This window comes from Typopeltis vanoorti, chromosome 20 (genome assembly GCF_054136105.1).
Source record: "Typopeltis vanoorti isolate ZY-2024b chromosome 20, IOZ_Tvanoo_1.0, whole genome shotgun sequence".
Classification (NCBI taxonomy): Eukaryota; Metazoa; Arthropoda; class Arachnida; order Uropygi; family Thelyphonidae; genus Typopeltis; species Typopeltis vanoorti.
In genome coordinates, this window is record NC_143568.1 from 52,113,542 (window position 1) to 52,137,549 (window position 24,008).

Genomic DNA, 24,008 nt, shown 5'->3' on the forward strand with positions numbered 1-24,008 from the left:
TGCTAACATGCTAGTAAGAACTTGGTAATCTAAGAAGCAACCTAATTAGAACATATTCTAAAGTAGGAGAGGTAAGGTGCTTATAATTTTAGATCTCTCATTTAGTATCAAGGCTCAAACTGTTTACTCTTCCACAGCTTGTATTTATATCAGAAAATAATTTTGGAAATTGGTTGATAGCTGCACTTTGCAAGAACAGCATAAGTTTACTTTAAGGGAGATTATTTTGAGCAGTTTGGTCACATTTTATGATATTACCGCAAGTTGGATAAAGAGAATGATACTGTTGCACTCTGCTAATAGGCTTAGCAAATGAAAGGCTGTTGCATAAATTATAAGATATATGAATGGAATATAAATTATTGACTTGGATAGAGAGCTATTGACGGATAGATATGAGAAAGTGACATAGGTGTTGAGTCTAACAGAGTTAAGGCGATCGGTAATGTTTCCCAGGCAGTGTTATTCAATCTACCTATTAATGATATTGGGAAAGACCTGACAGAAGATATTCAAATGTTTGCTGACGATGCAAACATAGGACAATCAACAATAATAGGTTGACTCGAAAAGGTCAAATGTGGTCAAATAATTGGTTGTCACTTCAATGTTAGAAAGTGTAAAGTTACTCAGTCTGGTATGATGGCGTTATGTTTAGATAACTTAAAACTGAGATCTTGGAGAAGTCAAAGCTCAAAGGTTACACAACAAATACAGCTCAGAGAATAATTCCTACGCTGAAATGGCATTCATATTTAACGATAAGAAGATCATTTTGCTTCTTTATAAGAATTTAACACGGATTTGATTTTGTTATCCGACCCTTAACTGTGTTTGAAATTACTGTTAACAAGTGTCGCCTTTTTCGTCAGTTTCAGTCCAAAAAGGACGCCAATGTACAACCTCTCTTGTGTGGGATTGAGGTGCAAAACAAATTAAATTAAAAATAAAGGGTGACATAATTTTCTGGCTTCGGAATATCAAATTTTTTTTCTTTATATCATACATTCCCTTCACAGACATAGTTACTTTTGCTTATCTAAACAACGTCCTATCACGGGTTAACAGCTGACTTTGAAAAGTTACAAAATTGTTCATCTATTAGTTAGAGTAAGATGCCGTATTACTTTTTCCAATTAACGCGAATAGGAAAAAAGGCATTTAGTGATATCACCACAAGTAGAACTATACTAAATACTTTCCTTCCGTGGTTCTGTCTAACGTGACTCATAACCAGCTAGACATTCTAAAAAATAAGACAACATAAAACAACATCTTCATTAGCAAGTTTGGTCGAGCTCGAATTTCAAGATTGACTTTAGACAATCTAACAATTGACAGATGAGATATTTTTCATTCATTTAAATTATATGTTTCGCTGCCGGTCTGGATGGCCGAGTGGTCAGCGTATCCTCTCTATCTCTCTCTAGCCAACCCGCAAGAGGTTGCGGGTTCGAATCCCGCTGGATTCGAACTCCCAAAACGCAATGAAGTACTTGCGTGACCATACGACATAATAATGACGTCAGATGTGAATAAGTAATTATATGTTGCGCGGATGTTATCTTCCGTTTTCAGTTACAAGCGTTATAGTCACAAACCTCGTAATCACTTCAGGAGATTAGACTGCAGCGGTGCAGAGGCGCCTCCGTAATGCTATCGGAAAAATGAGAAATGCCTTTTGGCTGAATAGCCCTTATGTTTGGGTTCCTTGTAGTTATAAGGGTTTTAACTGAATGTAAGCTAGCCTGTTACATACAGAGGTGCCAGCATTTTCTTCCCAGAAAGTCGGTTTCTATCCCTCTTATAACATTTAATGCAATGTTCCTGAAAGTACAAATTATACCATCCATGATTAGTAGAAACACTAATAATTTTTCAGAGAGGAAACTAAATATTCTTATATAAATTGTCTTATGATTATGAAGGGATTGTTAGCTGGTGATGGATAGAGAAGAATTGGTAATTTATTTGACAAGAGGACCACGTGAACTCTTGATAGGAAGCGAGGGAAATGATTAACTAGAAATCTTTCGCCTATGTGATGAAATTCATCTTATATCATATATGAATTATGTGTTCACGGTGGTATTCTACCAGCAGTCTGTTATTGGAAAGCCAGTAAGCTATCCACTCGACCAACTAGACCGGTAAATATGCAGTCCGATTCCATTTTATGCATTGTTTTCTAATATTGGAAACAACCAGAGAAATAAAGAGTGAAAAATCTAAAATAAAAACTATGCATTATTTTTTAATTTGGATCCACCAGCAAGACTAGTGGAGCCAACCCTACTCGTGTGAGCATATTCAAAATGTACATGTTTTAATGAGCGTATATTTTAAGTGACTCTTCACTCCATCGATCCTCAAACGGAATCTGTTGAGTATTTCCTACAGAAAACTCGCGTTTTTCCTCTTGCAAAATAGGCAAACCAGCCATACGCGGTTTACAGACAGTACATTGGCCTCAGTTGCTTCGGCCGTAAATCAAAACAACTATAATCACTTCACAGGTTGTGCTTTCATCGTTACCTTTTGCTGAAACAACAATCGTTGGTAAGAAGTGATTTATACTTGGAAGAAGCTGAAGGGCCATTATACACCTATATCATCATATGGCATCCTTTAGATAATTCAACATCTAAATGTATTCTTTCCACAGCCTCTTGTTGAATTTCAGTGGCACATTAATACAAACGCAGATAAAACAGATATCTTATTCCAGATGAAACAAAACTCTTATCCAATAGTAATTGGTAATAACGCCCTTGGATTGTGTTGAGTCATTTCGAAGTAATCGCACACATTTTCCATAGTTTCGTCACATTTTCTATGTGGATGGTCGTCCAAAGCAAATCTCTTTTGATTGAGTATTCTGATCGAGGTTCTTTCCTCTTTAAATCGAGAAATAAAAAAAATCAAGCATAACTCTGTCGTATATAATTACCATAAGAATATCGAGTATTTTACGGAAAGTACCCGTATATTTCCTATATGATATCTCCATATGCTGTTTAGGTAATCGTAAGATCCAATCGTCGTTTTGCCAATTGCGTCTGCTCTATCATAATGCTAATTATGATAGAGCAGACATTTATAAAAACATTTGAAAACAGACCTCGTGTACTTTGTATATTTTATAGTTCAATGTGCCATTTATATTTTCACAAGAGCTGCTTATACTATACCAAGTTTTCACATCTCGAAATAATTAGAACTTTGATGTGTTCGGAGTTCCATTCCTCGAATAGCAAGTGACGAGGAAAGGAGCATAAAAGATAATGAAAAGAATATTAGTTCGTGCAATCCTTCCCCCCCCTCTACTCTCTGATTGGAGGACAAAATGAATTAGCACTTTTACTCTGAAAAAAAAGTGATGTTGATCATCAAGAGGAACTTTTAGGAAAATTAGGTCGTAAATATTGAAGAGAAGGAGGCAACTATATTTGCTGCTAGCTCGTGTTACGTGATGACCTGTAATTAGAGACATTTTGTGGTTGTTGCGACATTAAAATATTAGAGAGTAATTCTATTATTATTATTATTATTATTATTATTACACATTTTTTCAGATGATTAGCGTATGGCTATTCTGAATTATATAAGATATTAATTAATTATATAATTAATAAGAGTATCAAAATTTTGAAAAACTTTTGAAACTTGTGCTAGTAAATTGTTCAGAGAATTTGGTATGCAGTTACACCGCATTACGCAGGTGTAGTTAGCACTGATACACCACATAAAGAGAGCAAACTGGGATCATCAATGTAAGGAATAAGAGTGCAAACATTTTCCATTTGTCTTTCAATGTTCGGTCTACTAATCATGAATGGGAATTACGAATTACTTTCTTGTTGGGTTTTGTTTGATTGACAAATGACATCACCGTCAGTGACACTTTTGTTTTTCGTACCAGAGTGGAATATGCCAGCATTTCAAAATGACATTTTCGTCTGTCTGGTGAGGGTAATTCGTCATTCTTTATGGCATAATTTACTAATAATTTACGAAAAATATTTATAAATATTTTAACATTCATTTCTTCAATATTCATTAATGTATTGGTTAGTTCCTTGCATTTCTTTAAATTTCAGTTCTTATTATGGGAGTGGTGGACAGTGCGAGTTGTGAAAAAAAAAGTGGTTGCATTCTATCGTAATGCACTGAAGTGAAGATTACTAAAGCAATGCATTCGTGCACTATGTTTGCTTATGGAAAATATTGTAAAATTTGCGCACTTCTGATGTATCATAATTGTTTCATAATGTTGACAGGAAATTTGAAGTGATTCACAGGAAATGAGATATTGCTAAAACTCATATAAAATTTAAATTAAATGTTGTATAAAGAGAAATGGAAACTTTTTGATAAAAGAAATCGTTTGTTTGAAAATATTTCTATGCTTAACTAAAATATCAGTAATGCGTGATTTTTTTTCTGGGATATGTTTTCATTATACAAAAACGTTCCGATTCCTCTTCCTGCAGAAAATTCAACCATAGATTTCGAAGTTGTTGGTTTTTCTACATTTCATTTGGGACACTCAAAATGTTCTTACCCAAGCATTTTTTAGTGTCTCAAATGAACTTTAGCGAAACCTACAACTTCGAAATCTGTGCTTGAATATTTCTGAAAAGCAGCTATTCAGTGACATTCTTCGCCCATCCTTGTAGACATTTTAATGAAGTTCACGACTCAAAGAAAATGCCCACCAAGTTGAAAGCGCAACTTGATTCATTTCAGATTTACATTTGCTGCTTGGAACAGAAGTGATCGATTGCAATTAAATAATTTCATCTGATGCGGGAAGGCATGCTAATTTGTATGGTATTAATTGTATATGTTGTTCGACCTGTTTGATTGTGTAGCAGAAATAAAATCTCAAGTTTCTCTGAAGAAAATGTTGTCATCTCCTTTGGTCAACTTACATATGTTTTAAGAGAATCCTACCAATTAAAGGTTTTTCAGTAGTTTTTCGTATGTTTAATACTTCGAATGATTTAAGAGATTAATAATTTTGGAAAGTTGTTCAAGAGACAAAACATAGTGCTTCCAGTAAGCAAACTTGTGTTTTTCCGCTTGCAGATGATCACTTCCAACTAAAGACAAAAAAGCCGGTAAGTTGAAAAGCAAAAAATAAAATAAAAGCAAAAAAAAAAACACAAAAAAAAACTATCCACTCTGCCAACCGGGCTGATTCACAGAGTGGATTTGAAATATACCTTTTGACTCGAAAGAAATATGTCACGTCTTGCTTGAAGATGTGCTTATTGTTTCAGTAGTCACTACTGACCAAAGACACACTGTTAGGCCACAGACATAAGAAGTTAATGGAATATTCATTAATCCAGTGAATTCCTAAAGAGATTTTTCCTGATACATTCTTCTTAAGGAACCAACGTGCAATGCGCAGTTGCAGTGCCTAACAGAGGCCGCCACAGAACTCGTCTTTACAGGACATCATTCAAAACAAGACCAGTTTTCCCTTCTTGGAATTACTCTAACGTCCCGTCTTTCTTAACATAAACACATCACAGGCATCACCTGCTTTGCTCAGCATCACCAAAATTTTTTTCTCTTTCGCTACAAGAATAATTTTCTTCTTAACAGATGGTGACTATACAATTTGTAAATTCTTACAACCGTTGGATACTGTTCTCATATGAGATGTATCCTTAAAATTACTTTACCCATTACAGAAGCGAGATAAGCTAATTCTTGATAATATTTCACAATTTTATAACATCTTTTATACAGAGCTCAGTTGTTGTATATTCCATTTTTAAAATATTTCATGGATACATGATCGAAATTGGCATTAATGGACAGCGTTTGTTCATCAGAACTGGGCGAGTTGCTGATTCTGATATTGGCAGAATTCGCAGTGGTATGAAGGAAGACGGTTGCTTTCTTTTTGTTCTGTACTGGTCGCATGTCTATATAGTCGCATGCCCGTATGTAAAAAACGTAAAATAATAATAGCTTTTAATTCAGTAGTCGGTATGTGTAGATTTAAAAAAAAATTAGCATGAACTCAGATACTTTTAGCTGTTCGTAGTTTTCATCTTTCTGAATGTGATGGAGGCTACCTCTTTCATTGCTGAATTACCCCCCCCCCCCCCAAAATGAATTTACTAAATCTCGTGAATGAGATTAGCATAAAAAGAGTGTTCACTTCTTCGCAGTTTGTACTTCATCTTATTCCACCTCTTACACGTATTGTTTTTTTTACATTTTACTGTCCTTAAATAAGTGAAGAAATGGGGACTCACCTGTCTTCGATGAGGAACATATCACCCGAAGAATTAATGCATTCTCCTTTGCTTGAAAAGTTTTTCCCATCAATTGTGATTGGAGGATGAATTCCCTTTTCGAACCAAGTACCGGACCACTTGCTGGGGAATCGACAGTCGGGGGATACTACCAAAATGAACAAAAATTTAAGTTGTATTCGTATATTACTTATAAATCAATTTTGAATTAGTTATTTTATACGAAAAGAAACTAAAAATTCTTTCACACTTTCTAAAAAAATGAATAGTGAGAATGCAAAAATGAAATTTTCTTTATGAAGAGAGACGTCTGTTTGAAAACATGATATTGATTATTAATAAAGATATTATCATCTTGCCATAGTAATATCACAGTTAATAATTAAAAATATTAGGGAAAGTGTTCCTTAAGTATGTGCTGTTTGTTTTTGTATTGTAAATGGACTTTTCAGAGGCCGACGTTTAGTAAACCAGCTTATGATTGATTAGGAAATGGTATATAAAGTCAGCAAAAACTGAACGGAACACAGAATTTTTAACATCTCAAATCAACAGTCATATGATGCCGATTAAATAGGAGGAGTTCGTGCATAAATGTGAGTCATTATTCGGAGGTGAAATAGCTTCCAGAGAGAAAGCAATTAGTTGGAATACAGACTAGAAATCGAGCGCCATGCGTGTGTTTCTAAGGTACTTTGACTGTTTTGAATTAAGAAAATCTCTTGTGGAACATTTAATAGGACCTTTTCAATTGTAGGCGTGTTAGCTGGTGATAAAAAACAATGAGTAGCATACTTTTCGCTCTGACAAAACAGAAAAATCGACCAGAAAACAGGAAATTGATAAATATAAATTATTATTATCATCATACTTTTAGTTGCTTGTATTGTAATTTATTTAATACTAAAAGTTGAATATTAAATATTAATACATGATAAAAACGGAGTTTACGTGGGAATCTTCCTTGTGTGAACAACTTGGATAACGCTACGGAGGTAAAAGCGAAGTAGAAAAACTAATTTTGTGGGCACTGTTTTATATAAAATAAAACACCAAGTATTGTTACTTCAAGAAGGAGAACCTTCATAGGGAAGACCTGGAGTGGCATGCAGTAGTGGCGAGTTTTGAAAAGATTGAAATCTACCACTTTTTTTGTAAATTTAGAAGAAATGGAGTATGAAATTCGCGTTTTGTTTTCAAAGAAAAGCAACTCAAAGATTGCTTTATTTTGATGCAACATAATTTTGATAAAGGAAAGTAAGAGATCGACTAGCGAGTATCTTTAGCTAAAGAATGTTATCGTAATTCATCATTGTCACGGAAAGCGATTTTCAAAATGAATTCGCTTACTGCCTTTTATTTTAGTGATTATCCTTGAATGTCCACGTGCAGTGGCGCACCCGGGGGGGGGGGGGGCAAAGAGCTCGGGCACCCCAGAGGAAAAGGAAAAAAACACGGGAACATTTTCCAAGAATCTTTTCCTAATCAATAAAATTATACTTTTTTTTATTTATATTGTGTCATGTCTTCTATTTCTATACTACTTATGAATTAGCAATCATTGCAGATGCTCAGTCATAGGTCGTATGCAATGCGTAGTGTGTATTCTCAAATCGTCTACTCAACTCGCCCCCTCCCCCCAAGATTAAATCCAGAGTGCGCTACTGTCCACATGCAATGTGAAAAATCATCCTCATTATCTTTTCTAGGGTGTCAGTACCGACACTGGATGGCCAAGATGAGATCGCCTTAATTGGTTCTTTGACCAACGGTCAAAAGTTAAAGTTCTTTGATTAATTTCTGTAGTATTACTGAATTGTACTGTATAACTCTTATTCCACTCCCGGTGTAAATGGGCTGCATTTCCTTAACATATATTGGATCATATTAAAAAAATGTTAGTAATCTTCTCCAGTTTCTTTGCTTACTGCAGTATATATCGTATTGAATATACCTTATCAGATCAAAAATATCTGGAAGCCTTCTTATCCCAGCTCACACTCTGATATGGAAGGGATTACAATATTCAAAATGTGGAACTGGTCCATCCTTTACTGCAATAATAGCCTCTTCCGGGAAGGTGTTTCGCTAGATTTTGGTAGGTTGCTGCGATAATTCTCTGCATTCTTCCAGAAGAGCCTGAATTAGTGATGTGGGTCAATGACGATTTTGTCTGGCTTGATCACCTTTCCAGTTCATTTCACAGGTGCTAGATGAGTTTAGGATCACAGCTAAAACCGTTCATCCTAATCTCTTTGGGGAATTAGAAGGCGTCAGATGATTCCACGTTTCATTTTTTATGATATTTTACTTCGATTCTACATGTAAATTGTTACTTACTCCTCCCAACTTATGTTCTCAGTTACTCCTCATCTGTAGGAAGAACAACTCTTCTCACATACCGGATCATAAATTACTATTTTAATATATAAATTTGCTATTTCCAATGAATTTTATTCTTCTGAATGAATCAGATGCATTTGTTATTATATTTTGAACTGCACTTCTTCTTCTGTTTGCTGCAATGAGAACCACAGCTATGCTTTTCAGAGAAGCAAAATTTATACAAGCTCCATTGACCAATTTAGTAAGTTGCCCCTAATTTATGCGCTCATTTTACAAATGACAAAAATAATTTTCGATCAAACGAGCATTGCAATTCAACTGTATACATTAATGAAACATATTCAATGGATCTTCTTCGAGGTTTTAAAATTAAAGTATTTATATGCCGAATGAAGTATTCTTGACGCAAAATACTCCTTCAGGAAACTGAAGCCTTTTATTACTTGCTTGAAAATGTTGACAGGATGGAATAATAGGTCATTATCGTCTTTCGTATATTTTACGCAACCGAGGCGGAAGAAAGAAGCAATTTTTAAGATCTTTTGTAGTGACACTTTGATCACATCTTTGTAAAGTTTTCAGCCGGAGTGATTAATAATACCTAGTTATAATGTAATCTGGCTGAGAGAGCAGCGAAAGTTGGCTGACGTTAAAGATTTATTACTAAACATCTAAAGTGATGTCATTATTTTTATACTGTTAATGAAACGAGGTCTTAATTTCATTATTACTTCTGCTTGTGGACTTCGAGATTTATTTGCTACCAACGTCAGTCATAAATACGAATTATGACCGATCTCGGGTGTTTATTAAGCTCTCTTCCAGTGTTGAGGTTCGAAATTCTACTGTGTCGAGTTTCTTAGTGAAAAAGAAGTTATTAGAAATGATCAGCGTAAAATAAAGTAAAAAGAATTATCGCTTTCAATGATTTAAAAGCGATGATTTCGATCTCTCCTTATACTGATAGCAATAAGTATTTTTACTGTTATATTCATTGCTATACAGTATGTTGTTCCTATTGTTTTTCTTTTCTGTAGCGTTGACATGCAGTATCCTCCTTACTGAAGTGAATTATTTTAAGCAATCACGCATCACCGGAATAGGAAAACACTCGTATGATTTTTCAGTGAATCTATGGTAGTTTACATAAATGTAATTTCCTACTGTGAAGATTAGCAGATGAATTCATTGTGTTCAGCTAGTTGGATAAAGAGACATGCAAAGTTGAAATATTTTAATATCCGTTAATATCATTAATGTCTTTGATTTTTTTCAGCAGGGGCAGTTATACAAAAGTCTCATCTTGAGAAGCAGTAGGAGAGGATTCTTTTCGTTACTACTTCACAAATTTTCTGCTTTGTTGAGTGGAAGAGGAGACTCTTCCGCACAACAATATTTAGTAAGTGACTATCTAAACTTGCTTAAGATTGCCACTTATTTTGCACTAGGAGATTCTTTAGTGAGAACTCTATTATGTTATTAAAATGCATCAAATGCAATAACTGCAGTTCTCGTAAATGTGTTTTTCTAATGTAAATCCGGTTCACGTAAGTGAGCTGGATTCACAAACAGTGGATGGATTAAGGGTCAGATATATTGGAATCCCTGCTCTAGAGACGACACATGCACCCTCTTTAGTCCCCCCCGGGGCTAAATCCGATATGCAAAGAGATTGTTTATACCAAGGATAAAATTTGTTTCCACCCATTCAGAACATTTATGTCACTGTGGGAGTCGAATCCCGCATCTTATTGGTCGAAGAGTGGATGGGATAACTCAGTGAGGCCGGAAATAACTTTCTGTTGTTATATAATTCTTGAGATAGAACATTAATCCAGATATTAGTTGGATGAGTAGTTTGAATTATGTAGAGGCGACTAAGGTTATGATGCGAGTCTTTTATGTTTGTAAATTGCGTATATTCTGTGCTCTGTTTGATTAACTTATATATTTTGAACAAGCCTTGCGACTTTCAATTAAGACAACGTACTCGTAACTCACTCCAAGTTTTTTTAAAGACTTTTTAGATATTTTAGATATTTTTTGTCCCAATAAGTAGGCATTTGAAACAAAGTCTTTTCAAGTGTATATTGTTGTAAATTATAAATCGGTTAAAGTGTAAACCCTGTATCAACTTTCTGAAAAATAAGATTAGTTCCAATAATATATATTTTATTAATTTACAAGACAATAGTCTCGTTATTCAAATATGAGCATGTTTTTTTTTTTTTTTTTTTTTTTTTTTTTTTTTTACAATACGACTATTTGCGTGCGTTATGAGCTTCATGTAAATGCTTAACGATTGCATTTCGGGAAATTTTTGGAATGAGACGAAGACTCTTTTAAAACACTTAAAGAGAATTTCATGTTGATAGCACAATTTGGTTTGCAGAAATAATTTTGGATTAATGAGAATTGTTTCATGAGTTCAGGCAATGGAAAGTGCGCTCGCTCCGCACACGCTATAGAGAACTCTCCAGTCTTGTGCTTGATGGTATTTTTTACCTGTTGGATTAGTGGCTAACTAGAGATTCTGTATTATGCACGTGATCTATTTGGAATCCAATGAACAGTCAGTGAAAGTTGTGTAACTGGTGTAGAATAATAGTAAGTAATCACATCGGTTAGAAATGATTGAAGTTTAGAATGTTCGTATTATCAGTTATCAGAATTTAATTGCAGGGTTAGCTGTCACCAGTTTGAATTTGATAAATGAGCTATTGTTTGACATGTATCGGAGCTAGTAGCAGTTGGAATTATATGTTAGCATCCTCGTTCAATTCCGGCTCTGCAGAACTGTTAATTAATCTGTGTTGTGTTCGGATAGTAATATACTCACTGAAAATTTGGGTCCGATAACTCTAGGATATGATCCAGAATTCTGATATTTTAATATCTAGTGATAGCTGACTTACCATAAATAAAGGTCGCTAACGATTTGGAAATGACACTCATTTCCAAATTGCTAACCTTCATTAGTTAAAGTAACACATACGTTTATTAATATACTGTACAGGGTGACCATAAAATAACTTTCCCACTTTGGAGGCATCTGTAGCTAAAACCAATAAACGGAATGAGACTAACTTTTATATTGAGACTTTTGAAGGCATGGGGAGATGATTTCCGCGAAAAAAAAATTTACTACTAAAAGTCGCCGATAGGGAAAACTTTGGCGCTGGCGTAGCCGAAAACAAGCGGATAATTGTTTAAAGGCAGATAAAATGGAATAATAACATTTCGACGGTGTAAGCGACAGCCTCGTCACTCATTCCAGCTGGATATGTGGTGCGTTACAATGATAATAATAATAATAATAATTAAACTAAAAAAACAGCTTGCTAGAGACACAGAAATTAATGTAGTGATTGAACTCACAGGAAATAATGTTTTATTCATCAGAATCAGGGTCCCCTGGACCACATACTGATTTTCAATGTTCTGACCTTTCTTGTGTACAACAAATTGCATCCGGTGTGCGATATGCTCTACAGCTGAGCGTAAGGAGTCGGATTGGATGTTCATAACAGCCAGTTTTATGTTCTGTTTCAAGACATGCAAGTTCGGAACGCCACCTACGTACACAACGGATTTCAAATACCCCCCACAGCCAAAAGTCACATGGAGTAATGTCCGGGGATCGAGGCGGCCATGCCGTCGTAAAAGGCGTTGCACTGAACGTTCAATGTGTAGCCGTGCTCCATCCTTCATAAAAAGTATGGAGTCCAAACATTGTCATTTCTGCATTGCAGGAATGATAAAATTTTCAAGCATTCGTCGATAAATCTCTCCAGTAACGGAGGAGGACCTATAAGGGTAATACGCTCAAAAAAGTATGGTCCTATTGTGAAATCGGCTGTGAAGCCACACCACACGGTTACTTTTGGAGAATGCAGTAGTACTTGCTGGATCCCTTGGAGATATTCAAATGCCCAAATTCTGCAGTTGTGAGTGCAGGAATGATCCATTCAGATAAAAATGAGCCTCATCACTCCACAATATTCTCCAAGGCCAGTCATTGTCGACCTCCATTCGGACAAGAAACGTTAGCGCGAAGGTCATGCGCTTATCATAATCTGCGGTAGTTAGTGCTTCTTGCACTCGACAGAATTTATACGGATAGAAGTGAATCATTTTTTGTAAGATTTTCCAGACTGTACTATAAACCATATCAATTTTACGAGCTATGACACGAGCGCTTGGACCAGTACTGGTCCCTGTGTCGTCGAACACTGCAGTAGCAACGTCTCTTACTGTCTCTTCTTGCACTGCTTTCCGTCCTCTGCCAGGTCTAACTCCTAGTGATCCAGTTTCTTCAAACTTCTTAATCATAGCTCTCAGTGCTACAGCTGACATAGGACCTGTACGCAGGTTATGAAGCCTCCTAAATTCCCGAAGGGCCGCTTCGGCATCGCACTGTTTAAGGTAAAACAACTTAACAAGTGAAGCATGCTGAGGCAAGGTAGGATGCATATTGAGCACAATTTGTCTGTCATTCGAATAACTGCATGAACGTTTTCAGTCCCTTTTTTAAGTGGAATTAGTGGCGATGCTGTCACGTACGCACAGTCAAATTTGCATAATCCTTTTTACCTACGTTTACTGCAAATATTTGAACTTTCAGCTTTCAGCTCCGCCAGCGCCAAAATTTCCCCTATCGGTGGCTTTTGGTACTAAATCTTTATTTCGCGGAATTCATCTCCCCATGCCTTCGAAAGTCTCAATATAAAATGTGGTCTCATTCCGTGTATTGGTTTCAGCTACAGATACTTCCAAAGAGAGAAAGTTAATTTATGGCCACCCTGTCTTTCGTTTATTAAGAATTCAGATAAAAAAATATATAAATACAACTATAATATTAATATTAATAATAAAACTTTTATTGGAAAATCTTTCGGTAACTTCGCTGAATACTCCTCCACCTAGTTTATGGATGCAACCTATGTTTCATTGAAACGATGGAAAAAGTAAAACAAAATGGTAGGTTCGCACGTAGTGGAGTAGAATAACCTCCTTCGATGAGTCCTTCGAGGTGTCCTTGAAAGCCAAAATAATGGAGTGTTAATCTCCCACCAGTCATTGATGAAAATGTGAGTAAAAATGTGGAAGAAAAATGTAGTTTCATGACTTGTTGGAATGCATTAATATTAAAAGTCTACTCAATGTAGAGAAGGTGTAATTAGGCAGACCCTAAATTATCCAGATACCTGTTAATCATACAGGATGCATTTTTTGGCCGAGCATAATGAATATTGCTCCTCGTGCACTCAAGAATGTCTTGTTTTCTTGTGGTATCTCTACTTTTCTATCTGTAAAACGGGCAAATTTTGTGAAGTTATACAGAAAACGAAGTAATTTGAAGTGGTATCCTACATCTCTTAAGATACTCATTTCGAATATTCTTGGAACTGTACTTTCAGAATGAGACGTTATCTGAATAATCTACAAACATCAGCCCTGTGCCTGGTGAACACAGAATTAAATTATAACGAAATTCAACCCTGAAGTTATTTTTAATTCCCCTGAATCATTTATAGATTCTTTCTTTTACCTTATGGGAGTTCGCCGCATTATTTATAATTTTAGTATTCTTAAAAGTCAATCACTCGATAATTGTTCCTTTCAGATGGAGTTTCACGCCTTTACTACTTAATTTTTTTCTAGGTTTAGTAACGATATATTACGGTGTAAATTATATTTAATTTTTCGATTTTTTAGCACTGACTGCAGACAAACCATTCGGCTGGTATCACATTATTTATGATGATGGCTAAAGCAACCACGGGTGCGAAGCCAATGTATGATATTGTGACTATTAAGTCATAATATACCGGTTAAGTTCTGGTTGGTTTTATTGTTTGCAGAAAGAACTCGTCCACTTATACATTGTTCAGGTTTTCACCTTGGGTTGATAAACTGTTTGCATCCTGGAGGATTTAAACCAGGTGTTTTCAAAAAAGAAAATCGTCATTACAGACTGAGTTATAGAGGTTCGCCCCGAACAAATCATGATCATCACTTTTCATACATGATTTTCTGCTGTTCATCCTAATGAGTTTTCTGCTGTTCATCCTAATGAGTTTTCTGTGTTGTTCTTCCGGCCGAATCCCATTTCTAGTGATAGAATAAATTGCAAATTTTAATGTAGAATAGGATCCTGAATTATTTCTTCCTGATGTTCACTCCTTAGAAAAATCCCTTTTATAAAAATTCTTAAATTATAAGGACTTCTTATAATTTAAGAATTTACAATGAATACACCCCGCAAATGAAGATAGATACACAACTATTTGCAGATGATCAAATAGTATTAGATACATCAGAAGATGACTTACAAAGATCATTAAAATCATTAAAGGATATCTCAAAGCAATATAATATGACAATATCTAAAGAAAAAACAAAACTAATGGCATTCAAAGGCGAAAACCCAATAAGAAGTAAAATAGTGATAGATAATAAAATACTAGAACAAGTAAACACTTTCAGATACTTCGGATGTGATCTATCATACGAAGAAGAAAAAGACATAGACACTAAAATATCAAACTTTGTCAAAGTAAATGGCATAATAAATAGTATATTTAAGCCATCCCTGGTACAAAAACACACTAGAATCAGACTATATAATGTCTTGTCAAAACCAACTCTACTATACGGAAGCGAAACATGGACCATGAAAAGGAAAGATGAAAAACGAATTCAAACAGCAGAAATGAAGTTCCTCAGAAAAACAGCTGGATATACCAAGTGGGACCACAAAACAAATGAAGAAATCTTGCAATCCCTGAAAATAAAACCAATTAATTACTACATAAGACAGTATAAACAAAAATGGCTAGAACATTTAAATTGAATGGAAAACACCAGACTACCAAAAAATATTATACAGATACAAAATAAGTGGAAAAAGAAGAATCGGAAGACCCAGAAAGAGATGGCATGAGACCAGAACAGGCCACTTGGCCTAAATTCCATGTTAGGAAGAAGACAATGAATACTTAAATGTGGAGCTTTAAAATATATTCTGAGAACAAGGTCCTTGCGAAATTGGCTTGAAAAATCTTCCTGTAGAATAAACAAATTCAAATAATTTAGAAGAATCCTCAGTATCCTCAATATACAATTTCCTGTCTTTTTTTGTAGTGGGTAGTGGGTTCGAATATCATTTCACGCATGGATGATTACCCTGTTTATTGGAAGAAGCCTGAATAGCTCGAAAACATTATTCCGTATTCAGTCGGTAGAGTAAGGTTTGTTTAAGTTAAGGGATATTACATCCCATATCGTTTCTTAGCCGAATAAGAAACTCAAAGAGTTTCATGCCGAATATAGTAGAAACTGTATAAAGTTCGGCGATTCCAAACGTAAGCAAATACCTGGATACTGCAGCAACTGACCCTTACGGTAGTGCAAGCTGAGGCAACTCATGTCAAAGGTGTAGCAAGCTCCGATCACTGTTCTTGATATTTACCCATAATGTGAACTTAGCTCCTAGGAGCTGTATTACTGTTCACATTATGATAGAAGGTCACTACCCAGACCGGTTTCAACCTTATGTATAGGTGAAGCGGGCTCTAAAAATAAGACGATCCCGAAAGATCGCCCAACTCAGCGTTGTTCCACTCGATGACAGGCTCACCCCGTCACCGAGAAGAACTTCTCAGCATTGGCTCTACCCAGTGGCAGGCTCACCCCACCACCAAGCAGATCCATAATATCAGCGGTGGCGTCACTCAGAGACATGCAAAAACCTACCTCCAAGCGGAGCCTCTCAATGCCAGATCCGCCACGAACCGGTTTCCACCCTCATTGGGGTCTCATCAGTGAGTAGGTAGACCTAGTTAATACCAAGTTTGTAGCGAACAGAACTTACAACCCACCCTTCTATGAGTATTGCCGAGAGGTGTCCTAATAAATTATTAGATACATGAAGAGCCAAAGGCTTCAATTCGGCGACATATGACTTGTTTAAGTTAAGGGATATTACATCCCATATCGTTAGAGTAAGGTATCGGTAGAGTAAGGTTTGGAGAATATAATCTCTGCTCACCCATGATATTAAAATGTTCTACAATTCTGCAACCTTTCGCGGATGAAATTTTCTTATAAAATATAATATTTGGTAGGAATGTACAAAATAGATTCTATTGGAGGGTATGTTTCGAAATTTTGTGTTATGAATGATACCCTGGTACGTATGCTTTATTAAAATTATATCTGAAAGACGAAAGTTTTAAAAAATGCTGGAATATACAATGCCGAATAACTAGGATTTCAAAGTTAATTTTAATTTTTTTTTCAATTATATAAAGATGTATTAAACACTGAAACGAGTTTCAGACTAATATATTTTTTTTAAATACGCAGTTAGTAAATCTGTTTTGTTTGAAAAAAGCCATTTAGTTTATGACAGACTTGGAATGAACTGGAACGAATGAATTCCTAAAAAGTTTTGATTGGTTTTGTGGTTTCAAAAATTTCAATACAAACTGACGCATCCAATGCTAAGTTGAAACCAAGAATACATCAGCAGTAACGTCAAGAGCTTTCCGTTTAGATATGATTAATTCTTGAGTTTAAAGTTTTCCAATTTCCTCCTACGGATTCTTTTAAAGCCTCTGTTTTTTCCCTTGATTCTAACTGGAGCATGACGGCACTTAAGTTGGCGATATTCAGATACAGCCAGCCATCTGAGACCGAAGATATTTCTTGTTTGTAAGAGTTTCAAGTGGCGGAAATATTGGAATTATTAATCATTGTTTTTAACAACAGTTTCGTAAAGATCGGTCTCATATTTAGGTTTTCGTCATCGATTACTTGTGTCTCTTCCTTTCGACTGTCTGGAGCCAAACGAAGTTCATTCTGTGGCTTTCTCCTTATTAATTTAGCAACGATTCAGCCGAGTGTGACTGTGTGGTTCATAAAGAGAATTCTGACCTTGTGCAATGATGTTTATGGGGGAGAGAAATGGATTTCGTCTTTTACAGTATTCTAACTTCTGTTTGGATTGGCAAGAAAGTTTTCTTTAAATACAGAGAAAAATTACCAGTATCTGATTATCAAGACTACAGAAGAATGCATCAATCACTTAGACATCCATAATGTCTAAATTATAGCTTTTCTATTCATAATGCAATAGGACTTGAAGGGACTCAGTTAAATATATTAATTAGGAAAATTATCATTAATAAAGGTTACAGAAATGTAGACGGCTTATAAAACTGACGGACGATAGTCATTAGTAGAACCGTAACAAATAAATCACACTCAGTTATATTAATTGGCTTACTGACAATCGATTGCTTCCAGACTCCTTTTACATAGACGGTCAATTTCAGGTTCTACCGTCGTTATAGATATCGTGACCCTTTCAAATCAATAAAATGCGAGCAATATCCAGTAACCCTGAGAAAGGTATAATATTCATGCCTCCTGGCTTGAACCTCTTTGTCATCTTAAACAACAGTTTAACAGTTTAAGTTCTGTGCAAAGCTAGAAGAACGAAACAAGTTCACTCACCAAAAGATTAATTTTGCTATTGTCACGTTATACCAAAAACCATTCGAATTATTGCTGCAGGTATGTTAAAACGAACCATACCGTTTCTGTTTAATTAAAATATTTATAACATTGAAATAAAAGCGCTTTGCCTCTGCTGTAACGAGCACATTTTAATAGAAACAATTGTAATACATAAAACGTATGATGAATTCAAAATATGAAATTGCACTTGTTACTCCAAAATTCTCATTCGATTAAGAAATATAAAAAGAAATAGCAACTACATCCTGTAAATCCCTGAGGAAATGGCACTTGCATTCGTATCACTAGGCAACCTGAACAATGACGTTTATTTATAACTTCGATTCTTCTAGTCATTGACTGGAGTAAATTTTTCCTATGCCTTACTTGTAACTGTTTCCGAGTTGTTCGAGCACTGGCACGGGAAAATAGAGTTTTTCTCCTTGAAATTATGGTTTTTAATTCCTCTACCCAAGAAAATCGACCTTAAAACTCTCACTATTTCAGAAAATAAATATAGTATTAGAGTTAGGTTAACAAATGGCGGCAGTTGTATGGTGTACTCCTGAAGCATGTTGATAGCATTGGACTAACTGGTCAGTGATTGGTTAAGAGTGGAGTTGACTCAAACTTAAAAACATTAGGGCTGAATAGCCTCGCGTACTCCATTTCGGAAAAAAATATCGTCAGCGGTTTTTCACACACACGCACTCCCCCACCATACATACACACGCACGCACGCACAGGTTGTAAAAATTTGCATATTGAGTAACTCTGACTAGACTAAGGGGATAAATAATGGACCCCGGTCAGCAGGGCGGTGCTTTCACACCGAGTAAAAATTGACAATCGTCTACCACTTAAAGACTATTCACAAACATTCATACAGGAGAATTTAAAGCCATAACTTACTATTTGGAGAAAGAAGATATCCACTCCAGTCTTTGCATGTGAGTGAGAAACACATTTATGTGCTGATACTGACTACACACACATATATATCTAACCTTGGTGATCGAAATATAAACCTATACATCAACAGATAATGATTCGATAGACTTGGTGTCGAGAATATGAACCCCTCCTTGGTGAATATCAAGGAGCAGGAATTTTTTTCCGCCATTTAAAGATAACTGCTTCATCGAAGATAAACATTATTTTACGGCATCTGCACTTCCAACTTCTTTTCGGAGGCTGACTCAAAATCACTGTACCATCAGTTGGTGCGTGTTTCGCTCGTAACGACTGTTGACTGCGTGACTTTCATCACATGCGTTCTACCACGCGTTATCTGCAGCACAAACGGGTTGCGATTCCTTCCCACCCCGTTAAATGCCTCATCCTACTTGTAGCTGCTAAATTATTTAAGTGACATGTCTTTCTCCCTCGAGTGGCTTGTTTACCGTTGTGAATTCTATAATTGCATTCCGGAAGGAAGGGAGACACGCAGGCGCGAGACATCTGCAGAATAAATTACTCTTCTCTGTTTCACACGTACCTCTTTGTACAATAGGAAAGCAATTTACTAAGAATGAACAATGAGCGAGTGCATGTGGGAATCAATTCTAGACTTAGTCTGATGTACAAAAGATTTCACTAAGTGGGGATTTGTCTCAAGTGACTTTTGCTACTGATAAGTAAGGGAAAATAAGAATTCAGAAAAATTACTGTTTTTATAAATAACACAACTGTTATATGCAAAAACTGACACGAATACCGATCATTGTTAAACAAGGAAATAAAGGTTTTTCATATTGTGTGGTGCTATCACTCATTTCCGCAATAACTGCGCTTAGAGCCGTTTTAAGTCTTTCACATATCAATTCGATTTGTTTAGTCAGTTCCTCTTGACGTACACGTTATTTCTTAGATCAGACTACACAAATTTTGCTGAAATCAGTACTTGGAATCATTGTAGTTTAAATGGGACTACTGTTAGCGAATTAAATTAAAATTAAAGTTAAGATTGTGTACAAAATATATGCGAACAAAAAGCAGCTCCGTCCAGTTAGTATTTTGTATAATATTTCACTATACAATAATTCTATTACGAAGGACGTTTCCATGATTATCAAGGACCATTTACATGTTTGTTGACTACATGTACATACACAGCGAATATCAAATATACTATAGATATATTTTTGTTTCCTAATTTTGCAATATATCGACCTACTAAAGCAGTACTTCCCATACTCATGGATGTAAAGGCCCCTTTGGAAAAATTAAAATATTTCACGGCCCCATCGAAACATTTCACAGCCCTCATCGAAGAAAAACAAATCGTAATACAGACATATATCATTATAATATTTATTGTATTTATATTTAATACCAAACATACACAGCGAATATTGCAAAAATCAAATGGAAATATAACATTTTTAGCAATTTACATACACATTTGAGATGGCACATTATCTCATATTTTTATATAGATAGATACATTGTTATTGTACATTTGCAGTGCAAGCACATGAAATGTAAAACGATTAGTATAAACAAAGTAAGAATTAAAAACATAAAAGATTGTGTACAAAATATGTGCACAAAAAAGTCAATATCAGGTGAAATATTTGAAACTGCAACACTAGCAATGAAACATTCATTTAAAGCGCGAAAAACTGGCCGTTTTAAATGAGCCCAAGATTTTGCGTTTGTAAGCTTTTTTGTGCTTCTTATCAATACCTTTGAAATGAAACTTATATGAATAAGCATATATTTACTAATATTCATTAAGCGCCGAAATGCACAGGAAGCAAAATTTGTGAACCAACACCATGTGTGATTTTTTCCATTAAAATATAAAAAATAACAAAAAAGAAATAATAAAAATTAAATAAGTTTCTTTTAAGATAAAAAAAAAAACGATTTAGTCTTTAAACGTTTAAAATTTGTTTTCATTATTTCACGGTACCCTCAACAAAACTAACGTTCTCCCTTGAGGGGACGCGGCCCACAGTTTGGGAAGCGCTGTACTAAAGGACAAAATTAAGATGATTTGACAAAATTTAGTGGAAATCCTAAACTTCATTAAATTCTGCTAGCCAGAGAGTAGTCACTACTTAGCAGCATTGTAAAGTCTTACCACAGAAATCATTCGATTCAAACAGAACTTCCGATGATAAGGTATATACTAATACTAAGCTTAAATGCTTAATTTCAATAAAATCGCTTAAACAAAAGCAGAGCCATGGCACGAGGGCAGAACGGCAGAACAAAAAGGAATTTAATAGGTACTTTGCGAAACGCACTTAATGAGAATTCCAGAAACGAAATACCATTTAATAAAAGAATCATGATGAGCGTCGGTTATATTAAAACGAATTCTGCACAGCATAAATGAAAATTAACATTATCCTCGTTCAATACACACGCATAAGCGCCCACCGAAGAGATAATTCCTCTGTTCTTGAGGGTCATTATAATGTGTAAATAGGCACTGATGAAGAAAGGATTCGCATTGTGATTATTATAGCTGCATCGTAATACTTCCAAGGCAGTAAGACTTGAGGTATTGTGCTTAAATGTGTATATTGTCTTCAATTACCAAGAAAAAAATTCGAAAAAAATTGTAAAGTCTTACCACAGAAATCATTCGATTCAAACAGAACTTCCGATGATAAGGTATATACTAATACTAAGCTTAAATGCTTAATTTCAATAAAATCGCTTAAACAAAAGCAGAGCCTTTAAATTTCCCAGAGCTTTTAAAGCAAAACTTTCTAGATGATCATGAGTCAGATTCGGTGACATTCATTCGGTGACCCGAAAAGCCCGTATGAATGTTCTCCATTCCCTGAGAAAAGATTCGTCACATGTTTTTATCTACAGAGCACTCTCTTTCTGCTAATTGACTAGAAGGCACACTAAAAAGACGGTACATATATGGTACCGGGTGTGCTTGGCGTTGGAAGTTAATGCATTGACGTACTAAAATGCACCGTTGATAACATTCAATTTTAACTTTGTTTTGTTCGAAGCAAGACGACTCCTACTTGTCTGTGGCCGCTCTGACCACAGACAAGTAGACAAATTATCTATAGACAAATTTTTATCCCGAAAACACGGACACTTTTAGACATTTTTCGAGACAAGAAAGGAATAGCTGTTTCCTTCAGGTCATCAGAAAAAGACGCAAGCACCTGCTTTAGACAACAGAAACCATTTGTCAAACGCCGACAGAGATTAGCCTTTGCTCTGTAAACAGTTTTTCACCCTCCACACTGCCTCTTCCGTTATCGTTCAGCGTGCAGCTCAGGCTAAACGATGAATCCTTTAAGAGTTTACCAGATGTTCTTCTTCGTGGGAATTCAAGCACGGATATTGTCTCGGAGTAATAAACTGTACACTGGATACTGTGGTAGTATGTGATCACGAGGCAGCCTCCCTGCGCTAATAGAAAGTAGCCTCAGCTGTAGGGGCGGGTCAGAAAGACTTTTATTTTCCTGTGGTTCGGCTTTGGCTTCTGGTTCGTAGATAACTGCTAGCAACTAGATATTGATCAGGGTGCACAAAGAATAACATCTCGGAAAGTCTTCAGCAGTGTGCTGTTTTCTCTGCTCCTTTCAATAAACACAAACCTCTAGTGAGCGGCTTTGCAGCTCTTCTGACTTTCTTTTTCATTGTTTGCTTGATGGCTAGTTTTGCGTGTTCGGTGACAGGTTTGGTGAAAACACGCGCGCGCTGAGAGAGAGAGAGAGAGAGAGAGACTGTTAAGTGAAGGGCTCCACCTTGTTTCTTACATCCAAATGGATTATAGTACATCCGACCAAAGTTTTCCGTTTTTGTTTGTGTTTTATATCGACTGTTCATAAATGATCTCTTTTTATGGGATAAACACAATTCCAAAGCGAGATCTGCTGGATGTAAGTAACTTGATTCAATACTTTGGGAGACGCGAATGACAAAATGCATTCTTATGTAACTTAAATTCAGTCAAAATGGTGTGTGTGTGTGTGTGTGTGTGAGAGAGAGAGAGAGAGAGAGAGAAGGAAGCGTATTCATGATAACGTTATAAGAGAATGAAATATTTTTTATTGGTGACTTCAGTTTTCTTTATTTTTCTTCCGAGCTTAAGTAAATAAATGTAGCGCACTTTTGATTTTGCAGTCGTTTTAGACATCGTTCTATAGAGATAAGATAAAATCACATCGATTTAAAAAAAAGGGGGGTATCAGAAAATTCCAATATTCAAATGAATTCATCATTGTTTTATTGACAGATTAAAACTTGAAAATTTTGAAATTTACTAGAGATTATAAGAATAAGCAATCGAAGTTTTGATATACTGTATATTTGTGTCGTTTTATTTCATTGGTTTTAACATATTTCTCAGAATTTTGGAAACGAATATGAAACAACTCCCAATCACTATTTGCTTGTAACCCAAATCCCCATAAAAATATTTGAAGACAGTGCATTAGATTTATAAACATATTTCTGCATTACGAGTATGTACAAAAACCATTCATTGTAGCCGTATAAATAAGTAGATTGAATTCATAATTGAAATATATGCATCCCAAACCATTCTTATTTGAAAATGGGGTTCCTTTGTTAATAATCGTAATGTTAAATTTAAGAAGGGATTTGCTTTGATAGCTTAGTAAAATTCATTTACAGATAATTTAAACTTAAGGAAACGTAATTAGCTCTGTCATGTGCAATGTAAAGGGAAATTTGAATTTCCTATTTTTCTTCTCAAGTGCGTAAGAATTCTTTGGCACTGTGCAGTTCAAAGGACACAAGGGTGGCAGGATATTTTACGAATTATCGAAATTGTCACACACAAAATGCGTTTAGCTACAAAGTTAGGACGGGACGGGACACTGCTTGAAAAGTGTAGACGATGGTTTC

The 24,008-nt window shown here is 35.4% G+C and overlaps 1 protein-coding gene across 1 annotated transcript in view; it reads right to left on the minus strand.

Annotated features, from left to right (window-relative positions):
* The window catches only part of LOC150095433 (uncharacterized), a 117,453-nt gene that overhangs the window by 63,497 nt on the left and 29,948 nt on the right, over positions 1 to 24,008 (minus strand). The window contains exon 2 of the mRNA XM_090410085.1: positions 6,279 to 6,426. Within this exon, the coding sequence (XP_090266211.1) occupies positions 6,279 to 6,426 (148 nt within the window). The remainder of the gene's footprint in view (positions 1 to 6,278; positions 6,427 to 24,008) is intronic.